The 20,470-nt window shown below is 44.4% G+C and overlaps 1 protein-coding gene across 6 annotated transcripts in view; it reads right to left on the reverse strand.

Moving 5' to 3' along the window:
* Positions 1-20,470, reverse strand: part of SDE2 (SDE2 telomere maintenance homolog) — a 65,572-nt gene that overhangs the window by 34,860 nt on the left and 10,242 nt on the right. For 2 of the 6 annotated variants that reach the window (XR_009210696.1, XM_058430458.1), the window contains exons 1-4: positions 7,284-7,566; positions 3,359-3,476; positions 640-751; positions 142-311 (exon numbers count right to left, since the gene is read on the reverse strand). Coding sequence is in view for 5 of the 6 variants with exons in the window: in XM_058430458.1 (XP_058286441.1) it covers positions 142-311; positions 640-751; positions 3,359-3,476; positions 7,284-7,403 (520 nt within the window). In the remaining variant the exon portion in view is untranslated. Of the gene's footprint in view, positions 1-141; positions 312-639; positions 752-3,358; positions 3,477-3,676; positions 4,395-7,283; positions 7,568-20,470 lie in introns of those variants that run through there. The other 4 variants (XM_032136877.2, XM_032136876.2, XM_032136879.2 and 1 more) reach the window with 3 other exon arrangements.

The following is a 20,470-nucleotide window of genomic DNA, read 5'->3' on the forward strand; positions in this document are numbered from 1 at the left end:
GTTCCAAGGTTTTCATCAGATTCTCAGACATCTGTAACCTAAAAAAAGCTTAAGAACTGCTCTTTGTGTGTAGTATAGAGCAGTCTGAACAGCTGGCTTCAGGGGTGCCAGCTCAACACACTAAGGAATCCTCATTCTCACCTTTGAGGACAGAATCCTCCAGACGCTCAGCCATCTCATGGCACTGCTGCTGGTAGTCGGGGCTGGTGAAGCAGTGCTTGGGTTCTACAAGCTTCCGCTGCAGTCGCTCCAGCCGCTTCTGCTCCTTTTCAGCCTCTCGCTCGGCTTGTTGTTTTACCCATTCAGCCATTCTGGGGATGAGGGAGGAAGAGATATAACTGAATAGATATATTACATATACCCTTTTATATATAAAATGTCTCTGACGAATTAATGCACTTGTTTATACTGTGATATTCTCTTAGAAAGGTGAGCCATGCTTACTACTGGCATATGGTACTGATCTTAACTAAATCCCAAAGATAATTATTAAATTGTGGAAAAGGTTAAATCTGATAATAAATTTGGATGTAAATATTTTAAGTTTCCATTTCCAATATGCGTGGCATACGTATAATCACTACTGATAGGAAAGTATATGTCTCTCTTCAAAAACACAAAAAAAGGTGGGCATCTTACGCTTTTTCATGATTGACATCGCGTAGTCTCCTTCCACTGAGATCCCGACAGGCTTCTCGATTGGTTGTCTTCTCAATCTGAGCACCAAGTGCTCGGAGCATAGATCCAAAACCTGAGCAGACGTATTTGGAGAAAGCAGGTTAAAATGTGTTCAAGGATCGATAAAAGCAGAATTTGTGAAAACAATCTATATCACAAGATTAACAATGATCTCTTCTTTTTTTTTTTTTTTTTTTTAGAAAAGATGAACATCAGCCGGGCGCGGTGGCTCAAGCCTGTAATCCCAGCACTTTGGGAGGCTGAGGCGGGCGGATCACGAGGTCAGGAGATCGAGACCATCCTGGCTAACACGGCGAAACCCTGTCTCTACTAAAAACACACACAAAAAAAATTAGCCGGGCGTGTTGGCAGGCGCCTGTATTCCCAGCTACTCGGGAGGCTGAGGCAGGAGAATGGCGTGAACCCAGGAGGTGGAGGTTGCGGTGAGCCGAGATCGCGCCACTGCACTCCAGCCTGGGAGACAGAAAGACTCCGTCTCAAAAAAAAAAAAAAAAGAAAAGAAAAGAAAAGATGAACGTCAAGGTTCTAATTCAGGCAGCGAAAGTAAAAAGACTGATTTAACCTCATGCCTTTCACCTTTTATTTTATAGTTCTGAGATAAAATACCTAGCCTTCCCAAACCTAATTATTTATCCTTGTGTTAGTTATTTGCATACAGGTATAATACCTGTACAGCTAGAATATTTAAAAAGCTTTACCCAGGCCAGGTGCGGTGGCTCATGCCTGTAATCCCAGCACTTTGGGAGGCTGAGGCGGTCAGATCATGAGGTCAGGAGATCAAGACCATCCTGGCTAACATAGTGAAACCCCGTCTCTACTAAAAAATACAAAAAATTAGCCAGGCGTGGTGGTGGGCGCCTGCAGTCCCAGCTACTCAGGAGGCTGAGGCAGGAGAATGGCATGAACCTAGGAGGCAGAGCTTGCAGTGAGCCGAGAGCGTGCCACTGCACTCCAGCCTGGGTGACAGAGCCAGGCTCCGTCTCAAAAAAAAAAAAAAAAAAAAAAAAAAGCTTTACCCAATGACAGAGATCCCAAGATTCTCAGATTAAGAACTTAAAAAGTATATAGTGAGATTTTTCAATGAGTTTAGAAGGAAAGGCAATTTTAAGCTCTCACTGGCTAATACAACATGCTTCATTCATTTATTCTTTTTCCCCCCTAAGAGATGGGGCCTTGCTCTGTCATCCAGGCTAGAGTACGATGGCTTGATGTAATCAAAGCTCACTGCAGCCTTGAACTCCTGGGCTCAATGGATCCTCTTACCACAGCCTCCCAAGTTGCTAGGATTACAGGCGTGTACCGACACAAGTAGCTATTTTTTTTTTTTTTTTTTTGTAGAGACCAAGGTCTCACCATCTTGCCCAGGCTAGTCTCAAACTCCTGGATTCAAACTGTCCTCCCACCTTGGACTCTCAAAAGTGTTGGGATTACAGGCGTGAGCCACCATGCCTGGCCACATGCTTCATTCTTTTTTTTTTTTTTTTTTTTTTGAGAGAGTCTCACTGTGTCACTCAGGCTGTAGTGCAGTGGCACAATCTCGGCTCACTGCAGCCTCCAACTCCCGGGTTCAAGTGATTCTCCTGCCTCAGCCTCCCAAGTAACTGAGATTACAGGCGCCTAACACCGCACCTGGCTAATTTTTATACCTCTAGTAGAGACAGGGTTTCGCCATGTTGGCTAGCCTAGTCTCGAACTCCTGACCTAGGTGATCCGCCTGCCTTGGCCTCCCAAAGTGCTGGGATTGCAGGCATGAGCTACCGTGCCCAGCCCATGCTTCATTCTTAATGATACAATTTCAAACAGCCGGATATAGTTGGAGATGTCAGCTCTCTGAAAACCAAACCAAATCACTGTAGAGTTTGAGAAAGCTTAGGGATCACATGTTACTACATTAGCAGAAATACCAAGAACTGTTTATATTGTTTTCGCTCTTTGTTATTTTCTTTCTTAGTAGTTGTGTTAAACAAACAAAACCTTAATCTGCCTCAACTTGTAAACAATTTGTGTTTCCTAAGGTAACTTTAGACTCCCTTTGGAACTACAAAAATGAGACAAAATCCTGATTAAAGCGGAAGGAGATTTAGAAAAAAAACTCTTTATTCAGCAAATTGAACAGAATAATGGCCATCTCTCTTCATCTAATTTTCCCCAAAGTTTTAGAGCCTAGGTTCCCTAAGAGCTATCCAGCTGAAGAAAGTGGGAATTGTATCATACAATATTTCTTCCTCGACCAAAATAAAAGACAACATGGGCAACATGGCGAAACCCCGTCTCTACAAAATATACAAAAATTAGCTGGGCATGGTGGCGTGTGCCTGTAGTCCCAGCTACTAGGGAAACTGAGGTGGGAGTATTGCTTGAGTTCAGGAGGTCAAGGCTGCAATGAGCCGTGATCGTACCACTGTACTCCAGCCTGGGCGACAGAACAAGACAGTGTCTCAAAAGAAAGAAAACAAAAGAATAAAAGAGAAAATGTCCAAAATCAGGTTAAGTAAATAAAAGAATTCATAAGGCAAAACAATATTGGCATACTAAAGTGACTAAGAAGTTTGTTAATTTAATACCATGGCTAAAGACAGCAAATGTCAGCAGAATATGAAAATAAATAAATAAAGACCGCAAATGCACTACAACTAAGTAGTCAATGTTCACATCCTACCTCCTTTTCCACCGCAAAGTCTGGGTTCCAAACTATAAACAGCTCCATGCTGCACTGTGTCACTGGTGTTAATGAGTGCTCCATTGCATTTCACAAAGAAGTTTTCCACTGGAACATTCTAGAGACAAATTTGTTTTTTTAATGCCTTTTATGAGATAATAATCTAAGTTTGTTACAAGAAGGGACCTAGCTGTCTTTTTATTACTCTGGTTACAAGAGGGTGTTCAATTAATATTTGTTGAATTGAAAATGTAAACTGCTAGGAGAAAAAGTCACTTCACATTATGCATTTTGGGTATAATTTTTTCCCAATATTACCTAATCATCACATATAGAAGAAACTTCAGACTTTTCGGTGAAAACAAAAACTGCTTCTTCTTCTCTGATAGGTAATGTGAGTCAAGGTAGAAGACTATGCAGGACTCAGATAACTGTGGAGGTCCCATTTTCTGACTTTCTTAAACAGGTAAAATTAAATTGAACATCAAAAGTAGTCCTCAATCCTAAAAAGTGCAGGTAGGAATAAGAAGTAGAGAAGGAAGGAGTCAAGAGTGTGGTTTTTAATACACCAATATAAGTACACCATGGGAGACATAAAAACATGAAAAATGAGCAAAAATGAGCAAAGTTGCTGAAGATAGGCTAAGATGCTGGGCAGCCCCAGATTCTGTGTAGCTGCCCCAAAGCCTACATGAATCAATACTCTCAGCAGTCCTGTAACCCAGTAAAAGCCCACTCTGGACCAAGGAAATACAGAATTACCAAGCAGCACCAGGCTGGTGGATGTATGGAGACTGAGCTATGTGATTATAGTTCTCTACCACAGTCACTGCCCAGATGCCACGGCAGAACAGGTGGAAAGTTGGATTTATGTTGTCTGGGGTTCTCCCAGGCAAATATAATGGCGGGAGAGACGAGCAAGGGAGCTCAGGCTATTTGCAATGAGGTAACATGAACGACTATTCTTGTCTTTAAAATACTGTCTACCTTAAAGAGCTGTTGTAAACATTAAATGAGATATGTAATACATTTTTTATCTGTTTAATGTTTACACATTAGAAGCCTTTTGTATGTCTAATGGGTATGGTATTTCTAAATAATTTTAAAAGATATTAATATGAAGGCAGAAAGTATACACCATGAAATTGATGTATACTTCATTTCCAAATAGAATGGCTTATTAAACAAAACAACTGATCAACAAAATTGCATTTTCTACTTAAGATTCTTGTCAATGAAGTCACAAGCAGAAAAAAGGATACAACATTTAGACTCAATTTAACTATTTTTAACCATTTGTGCATTGTAAAGTGCTTCAAACACAAATTATCATGTGTGTTTTAGCACAATCAGCCTAAGGCTATTAGAGATAAACCTGTCAAACTTACTGATTCACTGCAACGAGGGGAACTGCACACCAGGAGTCACGGGTATCTCACCAACCCGAAGAAAGGAGCGTCATTATAAGATTTGGGGCTAGGGTGGAGTTGAGGTGAAATTTACATCAAGCAGTGTTTAAACAGGTTCAAAATAAAGCAGGACTGTACATAAAAACGTCAACATCAGATCTGAATTGTGAAGGCTCCTCTTTCCTTGGAAACTACAAATTTAAGATAAACGTGTAAAGTTGTGTCCAGAAACCCTTAATGGGAAGCTCTGACCTGGGCTGGAAATCAAAAATGCTTCTCTACAAGGCAAGAGTGGGAAGGTTCACTCTTATTGAGAGAACTTCAAACAGCAAAATTTCTTATATATTCCATGGTTTTTGAGAGCAAGGTTTCTCAGTGAGTAAGAAAGCAGCAGACCTTCGTGGGGGTCATTATGACATTATGACACATCACCATTTCCTGTTAACTCTGCAGCTGTACATCGGTGTCGTGTGGGGGGAAACAAAAACAAAAAACAAAAACTTTGCAGCTGGCTTTATCTGTGTCTGTTATCCCAGCCTGATGAAAAGCAGGGCAGATTTTTATTTTCTCAGTGGGAGTTAACACTAACTTCATCACGTCTCAGAATAGTTTTGTTTTTAAAAACATAGGTGTGAACTTGAGCTATTCTTAACTTGTTCCAGTATCTCATCAAATACTCTTCTGTGTTTCTATTCATATTTGCTATGGTCATGTTCCTTAAGTTTCTGACTGAATCCACTCATTTATATTTCTTTATATATTTTTTTAAGACCGAGTCTTGCTCTGTCACCCAGTTTGGAGTGCAATGGCTCAATCTCGGCTTACTGCAACCTCCACCTCTCAGGTTCAAACGATTCTTCTGCTTCAGCCTCCTGAGTAGCTGGGATTACAGGCATCTGCCGCCACACCTGGCTAATTTTGTGTATTTTTAGGAGAGATGGGGTTTCACCATGTTGCCAAGCTGGTCTGGAACTTCTGACCTCAGGTGATCTGCCCGCCTCGACCTCCCTAAGTGTTGGAATTACAGGCGTGAGCCACCACGCCTGGCCTATATTTCTTGCTTCCGATTTAAAAATTCTTTTTTCCACGTACCTCATGATTAAGATCCTATTTTTTCTGGTTTCACTTTGGATCAATTGTCAGCAAGTTTGAAAACTGTACTCATAGGCCGGGAGGAGTGGCTCAAGCCTGTAATCCCAGCACTTTGTGAGGCTGAGGTGGGCGGATCACCCAAGGTCAGGAGTTCAAGACCTGGCCAATATGGTGAAACCCCGTCTCCACTAAAAATACAAAAATTAGCCAGGCATGGTGGCGGGGGCCTGTAATCCCAGCTACTTGGGAAGCTGAGGCAGGAGAACCGCTTGAACTCAGGGAGGCGGAGGTTGCAGTGGGCCGAGATCACGCCATTGCACTCCAGCCCGGGCAACGGGAGTGAAACTCCGTCTGGTGGGGGGGGGGGGGAAGAAGAAGAAAAGAAAACTGTACTCATGAGATAAGAATTATTTTCAAAGGAATTAGAATGCAATTATTTTCATGGTCAAAAACAGTTGTGCTTACAGTTTTTAGACTGGATTACAGAGCAGGAAGGAAAACACGGAAGGTGAAAAACCGTATTATTTGCAAACACACATTGCTTCTTCACGGAATCGATCCAAGTCTCTTAAAATTTTGGTTTAGACTGCAGTGTTAACATTTGTTAAGCTTATAAATAGTAAGCAGAGGAAATAGCCAAGGAAAGCACGGATGAGGTGCGGAAAGAAGAACAGAGTTCTAGATCAAGTGCCAACAATAAAATTAGATTCAGAGAAACCACTAACTTCTTTTGACAACTGAACAGGTTTAATATCTTACAGCTGGTAAAAGCTTACTGACTTGAGAGTTCAGTAAAAGCTCACGTGTAACTTTGGAAGTCCCTGGTGGGTTTTCACAAATATGCACGGACAAATGAGACCATCAAATGAATAGTGAACACTTTTACATAACAGGCCCTAAGAACCCAGGCCCTCAACAGGACACACGTGTGAATGCTTGGTCACAACGAGTGACCAGAAGAATCAATTTTCCTTCCCAATCATCCTTTGGCCTGGGTTTGGATATGACATACTTCTCTAGGCTGGGGCTAACAAGGCTGTGTGATGAGTGGACAAAATACACGTCACATAACCATAATAAGAAGGTGAAGACTGGAGCCTTAAAAATCAGCCGGCCCAACTGCCAGAAAACCATTATATTTACGGATAAAGAGAAACAAAGTATTTGTAACTGTGAGAGGGACTAAGTGCCTGTAACAGTTTTTTTCTCCCTCTTGGTGGGGAGGCAAAACCACCACCACAAAAGAAAAGCAAAGGAAGGTCTCAGTAACAGTTCGAAGCATTTTAACACTGAGGAACTCTCAGCCTCAACGAGTGAAAACCCCAGAAAATAGACGTATCCCCGCCCCGGACAGACCTACTCCGCACCCAGCGCTGCCACCTGTCTTCCTCTTTCTCCTTCCTAACAGGAACTGAAATCCTCACCTGATCTTGGCAGTGCCAGTGGATAAAATCCCGGACGGTGCACCGAGCCGAGGCACACCGCACCGCTTTGCACCCGAAGCCAGGGCCGCTAATCCACACCAGCGCCGCGGCCTCCGCCATGTCACCGACTACCCGAACCTCGAGCCTCCCTGAGACACCAGGCGCCGCAACTCTCCCGGCGCATCTTGATGACGCGAAGCGTCTTCCAGCGCCCCGTCCCTCACGCTTCCGTTCACCCCTCCCCTCCCCTGGGGCAGATCAAGTGAGCCGGGCGGCCGGGCGGCGCGGACTGGGGGAGGGGAACAGGAAAGGCCTGGCGGAGGCAGATAAGGCGGCAGAGCACGGGGCGAGGCGTTGCTAGGAGAAGTTGCTAGGGCGGGGCTCGAGGGACCGGCTATAAAAGGCTGGCGCTAGATTGGGTTTCGAGCTTCCTGGCCGTAAGCGATAAGGGTGTAACTAAGCACTGCCTTGTGCCGTGGGTTTTGGCCCTTTTCCTCACATCTGTGTAGTTATTTTTGGGTCGCGGAGAATTGTGGCCCGAGAAGGCTCTGCTCCTTGAGAGTGTGGGGAGAGAAGCTGCAGTCCCGGAAGCGGTTTTAGGGGGCCGCTTCCTTGGCCTGGAGGAGCCCCCCAACCCGAGGGGGCAAGGGAAGCGACCCCCAGGAGGCCCCTAAACAGTGGCCCGCGTGGTTTCTCCTCCAGGTTTACAGAGCCTTCTCTTCCCATCCAGAAACAGCCAACCTCCGGGTTTCTGCCTGCCACGCACGGTTTATTCTTATTTCTGCCTGTTTGTGCTCTGCGTTATCTCCACTTCAGCTCTGTTTTCAAAATATTTCACAGCAAGTGGGTTCTTGTGAAAGGCAGTGACAGGAGTGACGTTTATAGTCATGCTGCTTCAAAAAACCCTACCATAACTCTTATTCTGCACCATGGAAACACACTTGGACAGATTTGCATAACGTAACCTTAAGGCTCAGGGAATCCGAAAGAGTCCCTTAATATTTAATAGAATGAGATTATGGTATTTCTAAAACCCTGAACAATTCAAAAGCCACCAGTGTGAAGATGGGAAGGTTATTTGGAGATATCTGTGCCTCCTAAACACAAATGCATCGGCCCACAGAATTGCCTTCTCAGCTGTTAGAATGCTTGGCAAATGGAACTCCTAGCTGAGGGGGTAACAACAAAAAATTCAGAAATCGTTTAGCGGTGGCAGTATGTGCGAAAATGGAATTTCAAGGCCTGGGAAGTTAATAGATTCAGTGGTCTTTATTTCACACACGAGGGAAAGTTGGGGAGAGAAAGGGCCTCCATGAGGATGCCAGTAGATAAAGAAAAATTACAAAAAAATAAAGATAGATTGTACAGGCCGGGCGCGGTGGCTTATGCCTGTAATCCAGCACTTTGGGAGACTGAGGGCGGGGGTGGGGGGGGAGGGGGGGTGGGCGGATCTCGAGGTCAGGAATTCGAGACCAGCCTGACCAACATGGTGAAACCCCATCTCTACTAAAAATACAATAATTAGCCGGGCGTGGTGTCGCGCGCCTGTAATCCCAGCTATTCAGGAGGCTGGGGCAGGAGAATCGCTTGAATCTGGGAGGCAGAGGTTGCAGTGAGCTGAGATCGTGCCACTGCACTCCAGCCTGGGCGATACAGCGAGACTCCGTTTCAGGAAAAAAAAGATATATTGTACCTAGGGAGCAGTATTTCGGAAAGGTGGTGCCATGGCAACCCTGGGGCGTGAAGGTGTCACCAGGTTACACGTAAGCCGTCCAAACTGCAGAAACCTCAAGTCCCTCCGCAGTCTGCTGCCCAGCTCTCTGTCCTCCGGGTTCCTGAAAAAGTAATCTACAGATCTGAGCCTTAAGCCTCTTTTTTTTTTATTTGTGATTTCTTCCTTCTGGTGATCAAAAATGACTATTTCAAATAAATAATTTTTTTAAATGACTATTTCAAGGGTCTCAGATCCTACAAGTAACTGTATAAAGCTCAGTTTGGGTTTCCAAAACATTTTTTGTGTCGGGATAATGCTGTGTATCTTGTAAGGAATGATTATGATTAGTCTTTTTTTTTTTCTTTCTTTCTTTTTTGAGACACTTGCTCTGCCACCTGGGCTGGAGTGTAGTGGCGCAATCATAGCACACGCAGCCTTGAACTCCTGGGCTCAAGTGATCTGCCACAGCCTCCAGATGGAATTACAGGTGCATGCTACCACACCTGGCTAATTTTTAAAGTTTTTGTAGAGACGTGTTTTTCGCTAAGTTGCCCTGGCTGGTCTTGAACTCTTGGGCTCAAGAGATCCTCCCGTCTCAGCCTCCCAAAGTGCTGGGATTACAGGCATGACCTGCCGTGCCTGGCATAAGTAGTACTTTCCAGTAAGGAAACTCCACATCATTTATTACTAACATTATATTTAGTCTTCATAAAACCTGATGTCTGAATGGAATTTTTCGCTTTTTATCCGTCTGTCGCATTTAAATTCCTATTATTTAAAGAATCCCAAGTATTGAATAGGTATTTGTCATTTAAAATATGAAATAACCATTGATATTAGCTTTTTTTTTTTTTTTTTGAGACGGAGTCTCGCTGTCGACCAGGTTGGAGTGCAGTGGCGCGAACTCGGCTCACTGCAGGCTCCGCCCCCCCGGGGTTCACGCCATTCTCCTGCCTCAGCCTCCCGAGTAGCTGGGACTACAGGCGCATATTAGCTTTTTAAAGACACAAATTTCCAAGTAATATGTAATTTGTTGTTAAAACTTCAAAATGAGCCTGTAGTACCATGACATGTACAGAGTAGACATTAAGTAAATATTAGTTGGATACTTGATGGATTACTAAGGTAGAAGTTAATTATTCTCAATGTACATATGATGAAATATATTTTGGACTAATATAACACAATCTATTCTAAGGACGCAGAATTTAACTTGGATTGCTATTAAATTCCTTTAAAGAATGGGGAAATTGAAGCATGTAAAGTTAGGGCTATGGCCAAGAACACAGTGCACATCAGTGAAAAAAAAAATCTAGAAAGACAGCTATTAGCTGGGTTATTATGTGTGTGTGGTAGCTTCCAGTTGACAGTGCTATGTGGCGGGGCTGATCAGTGATTATGGAAAAGAGCCAACTGCTGCTACCTTTCCCACCTCATGATGTCAGGTAGGAAAGGCACAGGAAGGCACGTGTGTGGTTGTGACAACTAAATGGTGAGTGGGAGGGGAGCCAGTTCCTCTATTGTCTACATAGTGTGGCCATGCTCCTAGGACTATATTTGGTGTGCTTTCCAGTAAACCACACTGGCTTTGTTCCTGCCCATGTTCTCCAGAAGAATGCTCTGGCCACACATTTGCCTTTTGAGGACTGGTTCTGCTGCCATGAGAGGGACACTGGGAGGGCGTCTTGACGCAATGTGGAATAATTGTTCACTGCCAGGAAATGACAGCACCAGACAGACAATGTTTGTGTGGCAACCCATGACAGGGGCTCAATTGAGCCAAATGTCATGCTGGTCTGCAAGAACAGGAAGCAGAACTGTATGCTGGCAATTTCCAGAAACAGCAGCCACACTCCTAAACTAGTGAATCTATATCCATGTGTGACATACAAGTCGCACTTCTGTGTTTTCAGCCATGTTTGTGCGCAGAGAGGAAAGGTGGTTGCTAATACCTTATTTATGACAAAAGACAATGGGACGGGCTGACTCCTTCTGTGCCAGAAAGGCAAAACTGCCATAAACCCCCAAATTGGCAAGTGTCGCCTTATAGATGGCTCCAGCCCCAGGGACAATGAGGTCAGCTCCTAGGATGGAAAAACAGCATCTGGGTGAGAGCTGTGTAGCCCACAGCGAGTGGTGGATGGTGTGGGAGGTGGAGCCTGAAGCAAGTCCCAAGATGCTGGTTGCCAGGGAAGGCACAGCCCCGCCCTCCTTCCTTATTGGATGGAAGAAAACAGGACAATGGTGAGGTGGAGTTGAGAGGCAGAGAAGGGTTGTGTTCAGCACTGACACTGGAAAGGAGCATAAGAGGGCAGAAAAGAACACTAGGGTAGAGGTGCAGAGCAGAGATTAAAAGCTGGCCTCACAGTCAGTGCTGAGTATAGAAGCCCACCTCTTTGTAGTATCAGCAAGACAAAAGGAGCGTCCTTCAGAGTGGACTTCCGCCAATAAATTCTATCACTCCCAGTTGCTCTAGATATTATCTTGTTTGCATGATCATGACAACACTAGCTTACAGAGCCCTACTGGTTATCATTACTCTTATCATCACCATCAAACAATGTTGTTTCATTTAAAAAATAATAATTTCTATATTATTCACTGTACTAAAACTATAAAGCAAAACTAGCATAGTGCCTATCTTCCAGAAATTTAGTATCTCAGTACTAGAATTTTTTTCAACATTGAACTTGATTTCTCTCTGGTCAATAAAAATCCATGATCCTGTTTGAATTCTGTATAGCCAAGCATTTCAAAGGGGGATTTTCTTGCTGGAGAAGTGATAGGCCTTTGGGAGTAGTTTAATTAGTTGACATTAGTGTATGTCTACTCTATTAGGGTTTTCCAGAGAAACAGAACCAACAGGATGAATGGATGGATGAATAGACAGATGGATCAATAAATACATAGATAGATAAGGAATACATAAATAGATAAGGAATTGGCTCACATGATTATGGAGGCTGACAAGTCCCAAGATCTGCAGGGTGAGTTGGCAACCTGGAGACCCAGGAGAGCTAATGGTGTAGTTCCCACAAGAAGGCCAGCAGACTGGAGAACTAAGAAAGAGTCTGCGTTTTAGTTCAAGTCCTCAAGTCCAAAGGCAGGGAAAAGCTGATGTCTCAGTTCAAAAGGAGTCAGGCAGGAGGAGTTCTTCTTTACTGGGGGAAGTGTCAACCATTTTGTTCTATTCAGGCCTTCAACTGATTGGATGTGGTCCACCCACATTAGGGGAGGCAACCTGCCTTACCCAGTCTACTGATTCAAATGTTAACCTCATCCAAAAACACCCCACAGGAACACCCAGAATCATGTTTGACCAAACATCTGGGCACATGATGGCCCAAGCAAGTTGACATAAAATTAACCATCATATCCACTGAGTATCGTTGATAAATAAATAACCTTTGGCTGGGCACAGTGGCTCACGTCTGTAATCCCAGCACTTTGGGAGGCTGAGGCAGGCAGATCACTTGAGGTCAAGAGTTTGAGCCTGGCCAACATGGTGAAATCCCCTTCTACTAAAAATACAACAATTAGTCAGGCATGGTGGTGCATGCCTGTAGTCCCAGCTACTCGGGAGGCTGAGGCACAAGAATCGCTTGAACCCAGTGGGCAGAGGTTGCAATGAGCTGAGATCACACCACTGCACTCCAGCCTGGGCAACAGAGCGAGATTCTGTCTCAAATAAATAAATAACCTTCATTATTTTATTTAAATTTAGCTGTGCAACCGAAGAGGAAATGTTATTTAGCAAACAGAGAGAGACTGACTGAGAGTCAAATGTCTCATACTCCCTAGATGTTTTGCTATGTGAACTCAGGAAGCTCATCTGACTATTTTACACATTTGTTTCTGAATGGTTGAAGAATTATGAATTTACCTATATACCACAGGATGTGGCCAGACATCCAAATTGTGAATCCTTTGAGATTTCTTTTCTTTTCTTTTCTTTTCTTTTTGTGAGGCAGAGTCTAGCTCTCACCCAGGCTGGAGTGCAGTGGTGCTATCTCGACTTCCTGCAACCTCCACCTCCCAAATAGCTGGGATTACAGACATGTGCCACCACACCTGGCTAATTTTTGTATTTTCAGTAAAGATGGGGTTTACCATGTTGGCGAGGCTGAACTCTTGACCTCAGACGATCCACCTGCCTTGGCCTCCCAAAATGCTGAGATTACAGGCATGAACCACCGTGCCCAGCCTTCTTTGAGATTTCTAAAATAGAAGGTGTTGTGCCCTATCAATTAAAAAGTCAGGGGCTGGCCGGGCACAGTGGCTCATGCCTGTAATGCCAGCACTTTGGGAGGCCGAGGCAGTTGGATCACTTGAGGTCAGGAGTTCGAGACCAGCCTGGCCAACGTGGTGACCCTATCTCTACTAAAAATACAAAATTAGCCGGGTATGGTGGTGCACACCTGTAATCCTGGCTATTTGGGAGACTGAGGCAGGAGAATCGCTTGAACCTAGGAGGTGGAGATTGCAGTGAGCTGAGATCGCGCCATTGCACTTCAGCCTGGGCAACAAGAGCAAAACTCCATCTCAAATAACAAAAATGCTGGGTGCGGTGGCTCGCACCTGTAATCTCAGCACTTTGGGAGGTCGAGATGGGCGGATCAGGAGGTCAAGAGATTGAGACCATCCTGGCCAACATAGTGAAACCCCATCTCTACTAAAAATACAAAAATTAGCTGGGCATGGTGGCGCACACCTGTGGTCCCAGCTACTCGGGAGGCTGAGGCAGGAGAATTGCTTGAACTCAGGAGGTGGAGGTTGCATTGAGCCAAGATCATGCCGCTCTACTCCAACCTGGTGACACAGCAAGACTCCATCTCAAAAATAAATAAATAAATAAATAAATAAATAAATAAATAAATAAAATAAAAATAAAAGTCAGGGGTGGAAGCTGAAGTAGGAGGATCATTTGAGCCCAGGAGTTCAAGTCCAGCCTGAGCAATATAGCAAAACACTATTTCTGAAAAAAATTTTTAAATAAAATAATATAAAAGGTCAAGGGGTCATTGGGCAATTGAATTAGCATTCAGCTTTGAATAAGTTTACTGAATTTATTTGAAAAACCCAACATTCTGGTTAACTCACCTATCCGGAATACATTTTTGTTTTTTTGAAACAGGGTCTTGTCTGGCTTGGTCACTCATGTCTGTAATCCCAGCACATTGGGAGACCAGGGTGGGTGGATCACCTGAGGTCAGGAGTTCACGACCAGCCTGGACAACATGGCTAAGCCCCATCTCTACTAAAAATACAAAAATTAGCTGGGCATGGTAGTGCATGTCTGTAGTCCCAGCTACTCGGGAGCCTGAGGCAGGAGAGCCTAAGGCTGAGGTTGCAGTGAGCTTAGACTGCACTACTGCATTCCAGTGTGGGTGACAGAGCCAGACTCTGTCTCAAAAAAAAAAAAAAAGAAAGAAAGAAAAGAAAAGAAACAGAGTCTCACTCTGCCACTCAGGCTGGAGTGGGCAGTGGCCCAATCTTAGCTCACTAAGCCTCAAACTCCTAGCCTCAAGCAAACCTCCTGCCTTAGTCTCCCAAGTAGCTAGGACCACAGGTGTATACTACCACACCCAGCTACGTTTTTTATTTTTAATTTTTTTTTTTTTTTGTAGAGACAAGGTCTTGCTTTGTAAATTTTAAAAAGCTTTTTTGTAGAGGTTTTTTGTAGAGGTTGGTCTTGAATTCCTTGCTTCAAGTGATCTTCCCACCTCAGCCTCCCAAAGTGTTGGGATTATAGGCATGAGCCACTGTAGCACCCTGAAAAACATTTTTAAAAAGTAAAAATAGAAATAAGTGCAATGGCTTCTGAACAGTTAATATCTGTATAATTTTCTTGCAGAATTCTAGGCCCTTCTTGTTTTAAAAAATATTCTAGGCCATGCGGGGTGGCTCACACCTGTAATCTCAGCACTTTGGGAGGCTGAGGTGGGATAATCACTTGAGTCCAGGAGTCCAAGACCAGCCTGGACAATATGGCAAAGCCTTGCCTCTACAAAAAATACAAAAATTAGCTGGGCAAGGTGGCACACGCCTGTAGTCCCAGGTATCAGGAGGCTGAGGTGGGAGGATCACTTGAGCTTGAGAGGTTGAGGTTGCAGTGAGACAGGAGTGCATCACTGCACTCCAACCTTGGTGACAGAGCAAGACCCTGTCTCAAATAAAATAAAATAAAATAAAATAAAACATTCTAAAATAGATTATATTGTGCTCTGCTTAACAGCCTGCAGAATATTAGTGAGGAGACAGGAAGAGAAGAGAGCAAAATGGGGGCTGCAAGAGGCTGGCATAGGGACAAGAATGAGAAATAAGAGCTGCCTACCAGAGTGATTTTTTTTTGAGACTGAGTCTCTATGTCACCTAGGCTGGAGTGCAGTGGCACAATCTTGGGTCACTGCAACCTCCACCTCCCAGGTTCAAGTGATTCTCCTGCCTCAGCCTCCTGAGTAGCTGGGATTACAGGCACCCCCCACCACGCCCAGCTAAGTTTTGTATTTTTAGTAGAGACAGGGTTTTACCACGTTGGCCAGACTAGTCTTGAACTCCTGACCTCAAGTGACCCGCCTGCCTCAGCGCTCCACAGTGCTGGGATTACAGGTGTAAGCCACCGCCTGTATTTAAAGACAAAAATCAGGCCGGTGTGGTGGCCCACGCCTGTAATCCCAGACCAGGAGTTTGAGACCAGCCTGACCAACATGTCGAAAGTCTGTCTCTATTTTTTTTTTTTTGAGACAGAGTCTCGCTCTGTTGCCCAGGCTGGATTGCAGTGGCGCGATCTGGGCTCACTGCAAGCTCCGCCTCCTGGGTTCATGCCATTCTCCTGCCTCAGCCTCTCCGGGTAGCTGGGACTACAGGCGCCCGCCACCACGCCCAGCTAATTTTTTTTGTATTTTTAGTAGAGACGGGGTTTCACCGTGGTCTCGATCTCCTGACCTCGTGATCCGCCCGCCTCGGCCTCCCAGAGTGCTGGGATTACAAGCGTGAGCCACCGCGCCCGGCTAGTCTGTCTCTATTAAAAATACAAAAAACTAGCTGAGTGTGGTGGTGCATGCCCGTAATCCCAGCTACTCCAGAGGCTGAGGTGGGAGGATCGCTTGAGCCTGGGAGGTCAAGGCTGCAGTGAGCCATGATCATGCCACTGCACTCCAGCCTGGGTGACAGAGTGAGGCCCTGTCTCAAAAAAAAAAAAAAAAGAAGAAGAAGAAAAGAAAGGAAAAGGAAAGAAAGAGAGAGAGAGAAAGAAAGGAAGGAAGGAAGGGAGAAAAAAAAAATCAACACAGAGAAGGAACTCCAAATCACCACCACTGGGGAAAAGATTGTATTGGGTCAAACAATGGGACACACGACAATAGGCCCTAAAGGGATTTCCATATCCCGAGTCTAATGGAAAGACTCAGTTATGTTTAGTGTTTTCTAGTTATGATGGCAAGGCAGCACGAAACACATTTTAGAAAACGTCGGCTGGGCATAGTGGCTCATGCCTGTAATCCCAGCACTTTGGGAGGCTGAGGTGGGTGGATCACCTGAGGTCAGGAGTTTGAGACCAGCCTGGCCAACATGGTGAAACCCCGTCTCAACTAAAAATACAAAAATTAGCCAGGTGTGGTGGCAGGCGCCTGTAATCCCAGCTACTCGCGGGGCCGAGGCAGGAGAATTGCTTGAACCTGGGAGGCGGAGGTTGCAGTGAGCCGAGATCACACCATCGCACTCCAGCCTGGGGTACAAGAGTGAGACTTTGTCTCAAAAAAAAAAAAAAAAAAAAAGAAAAAGTTCTCCAAAAAGGGAAGAATTTTGAATATTTGTGAATTTATAGGTTAAACCCTAACAATCAGGGAAGCTCAGCTATCCAGAACAGCAGGTTTTCTAAAAGTTCCAGACAGTGAAGGTCTTAGCTGTTTAGGCACTCCTCCAAATAATTTTTATTTTTATTTTATTTATTTATTTGAGATGGAGTCTCGCTCTGTCATCCAGGCTGGAGTGCAATGGCTCGATCTCAGCTCACTGCAACCTCTGCTTTGTGCGTTCATGTGATTCTCCTGCCTCAGCCTCCCGAGTAGCTGGGATTACAGGTGCGCACCACCACGCCCTGCTAATTTTTTGTATTTTTAGTAGAGACAGGGTTTCACCATGTTGGCCAGGCTGATCTCAAACTCCTGACCTCAAGTGATCCACCCACCTCAGCCTCCCAAAGTGCTGGAATTACAGGCGTGAGCCACTGCACCCAGCCGATAATTTTTATATTCTAATGGATTTCAGACAGAGGGTAAGACAAGCTGCTTTATGTACAAATGAACAATTTCCTCCTTGTTAGTGTAATGTGACATTTAATTAAATACCTCACTTTTCTTTTTAATTACCTGTAGCCTTTGAATACAGACAACCTACGTCATTCTGAATAAGAAGGTAAGGATAGGAACGATACAAAAATTCTCTCATCTTCCATAAATTAGTAGAGGGTTTTCCTTAGAATATTTACCAGAAATCTAGAATCCATGTATCTGGGTTGTGTAAAGGATTCATAAAGAACATGAAATGCATAGTCACTGTTGAAGTCCTCTGGACATTGATAGAAGGAAAGTAATAATGCACATCATTAGGAGATGAAACAAATCTATATACAGGCTCCAGATTCTACGAAGGTTAAATCAGAGTGGTATCTCCCAAACTGCACTCCAGAAAACCCTAGACCACAATGCGCTGTTATAAAAGAATTCCATTTTCAGATACATTTGAGAACACTCCTGTCTTAGTCTGACTTGGGCTGCTATTACAAAATACCATACCAGGCCAGGCGCAGTGGCTCACGCCTGTAATCCCAGAAATGTGGGAGGCCGAGGTGGGAGGATTACTTGAGGTCAGGAGTTCGAGACCATCCTGGCCAACATGGTGAAACCCTGCCTCTACTAAAAATACAAAAATTAGCAGGGTGTGGTGGCGCCTGCCTGTAATCCCAGCTACTTGGGAGGCTGAGGCAGGAGAATCACTGGAACCCAGGAAGTGGAGGTTGCAGTGAGCCGAGATCATGTCACTGCACGCTAGCCTGGGCGACAGAGCGAGACTGTCTCAGAAAAAGAAAGAAAGAAAGAAAGAAAAACATACCAGGTAACTTACACAACAGATATTTATTTCTCATAGTGCTAGAGGCTGGGAAGTCCCACGATTTAGGTGCTGGCAGATTCAGTTCTTGGTGAGGGCCCTCTTCCTGGCTTATAGACTGATGCCTTTTCGCTGGCATGTCCAGATGGGAGAGAGAGAGAGAGAGAGAGAGCGCGCAAGATGCAGTCTCTTCCTCTTCTGATAAGGGCACTAATCCCATCATGAGAGCTTCATCCTAACCTCTCTAACCCTAATTACCTCCCAAAGGCTGCCTCTCCTAATACCATCGCACTGGGGGTTAGGCCTTCAATATGTGAATTTGAGCCAAGCATGGTGGCTTGAGCCTGTAATCCCAGGAGGCTAAGGCAGGAGGATTGCTTGAGGCCAGGAGTTTGAGGCTGCAGTGAGTTATGACGGTGCCACTGCACTCCAGCCTAGACAATAGAGTGAGACCCCAACTCTTAAAAAAAAAATTGAATTTGGCAGAGACACAAACATTCATTCTGTAACAACTCCCATACCATATGCCCTCTTTTAGAGATTCACAAAATTTATTAACATAATAAAAGCCCTGAGAAATTTTGTTTTCTTTGTTTAATCCAGTATTTTGCAAACTTAATTGACTATGGAACTTCTTTCAAGTCACACCTAATAGTATGCCCTAAGATTGGTATTCAAAGAAGTCTACACAAAAAACCAGAGATGGAGATTACAGAGGCACTGCCTTCGATTCCTCAGGATATTATAGAGCTCAGTGCTTTTCTTTTATTTATTTATTTATTTTTTTTTTTTTGAGACGGAGTCTCACTCTGTCACCAGTCTAGAGTACAATGGCAAGATCTCGGCTCACAGCAACCTCTGCCTCCCAGGTTCAAGCGACTCTCCTGCCTCAGCCTCCCAACTAGCTGGGATTACAGGCACCTGCCATCATACCCAGCTAATTTTTGTATTTTTGTAGAGACAGGGTTTCACTATGTTGGCCAGGCTGGTCTTGAACTCCTGACCTCAGGTGATCCACCCACCTCAGCCTCCTAAAGTGCTGGGATAACAGGCGTGAGCCACCATGCCCGGCCAGAGCTCATTTCATTTTAATTCATAAACACCCACACTCTTTTTTCTCCACACACCATCAAAATCCACTTTATCTTTTTTTCTAGTTGTTAAGACTGACGTGATGAGCTAAGTCTCCCCTCCTTCTTCCACTTGGAGGATAAGGTAATTACTGAACACAGCTACCCTATGTGTCCTCTTTATGCTCACATGCAGAGCCAATAACCACAAAAGAATTCACTGTGTAAAGATGAAACTGTATCATCACAGCTCACTCTAAAGATTTAGAGACGTGCAGTATGAGTGGCTTGTTCAATTCAATTTAACAACCATTTATTTCTTACCTCCTAAGTGCAGGAAAAGAGGGATGAGAGGGAGGGAACTTGACAGAGAGATACCAGGATAAAAAAGGTAAGGGTCTACTCTCCAGATGTTCTAAAACCATAATAAATAAAAAATCATTCTTGAAATGTCTCAGACCAGTAAATGCTATAACAGACACACAGGCACACACAAGCTACATCCCAAAGGCACTTAGGGGAGAGAGAGAGACAAAGAATTGGGATTTTGAATGGGTATGCATTGGATAGGCTGATCAGGTTAAAAAATGAAAGCGTTGATGACAAACACACAGAAGCACTTAATAGAAAGGCACTGAGGAGGAGCACGGGGTTCGTTCCAGGAATGGAAAGAAGTATGACGTTACTGCAAGAGCATACATAGCAGGGGAAAGGGTGAAAGCATGGAGGATAACGGCTGAAGAGGCAGACTGGGCTTTTAACACCTGGCTGAGACATCTGGACCTCACTCCGTAAGGAAGGAGAGACCACAGCAGGTTTTGAACAGAAAGGAGACATGGTCAGATCCATGCTTTAGAAAAATAACCCTAGGGCCAGGCATGGTGGCTCACATCTGTAATCCTAGCACTTTGGGAGGCAGAGGCGGGCAGATTACTTGGCTCACATCTGTAATCCTAGCACATTGGGAGGCAAAGGCGGGCAGGTTACTTGAGGTCAGGAGTTCAAGACCAGCCTGACCAATATGGTGAAACCCCATCTCTACAAAAATACAAAAATTAGCTGGGCATGATGGCACGTGTCTGTAATCCCAGCTACTCGGGAGGCTGCGGCAGGAGAATCACTTGAACCTGGGAGGTGGAGGTTGCAGGGAGCCAAGATCACACCATTGCACTCCAGCCTAGGTGAGAAGAGTGAAACTCTGTCTGAAAAAAATAAAAAAGAAAAGAAAAGAAAAAGAACCCTGGATAGATATTGAAGGCATAAATAACAACAATACTAGTCACCATTTATTGAGT

The sequence above is a fragment of the Hylobates moloch genome, unplaced genomic scaffold (genome assembly GCF_009828535.3).
Source record: "Hylobates moloch isolate HMO894 unplaced genomic scaffold, HMol_V3 SCAFFOLD_18, whole genome shotgun sequence".
Lineage (NCBI taxonomy): Eukaryota > Metazoa > Chordata > Mammalia > Primates > Hylobatidae > Hylobates > Hylobates moloch.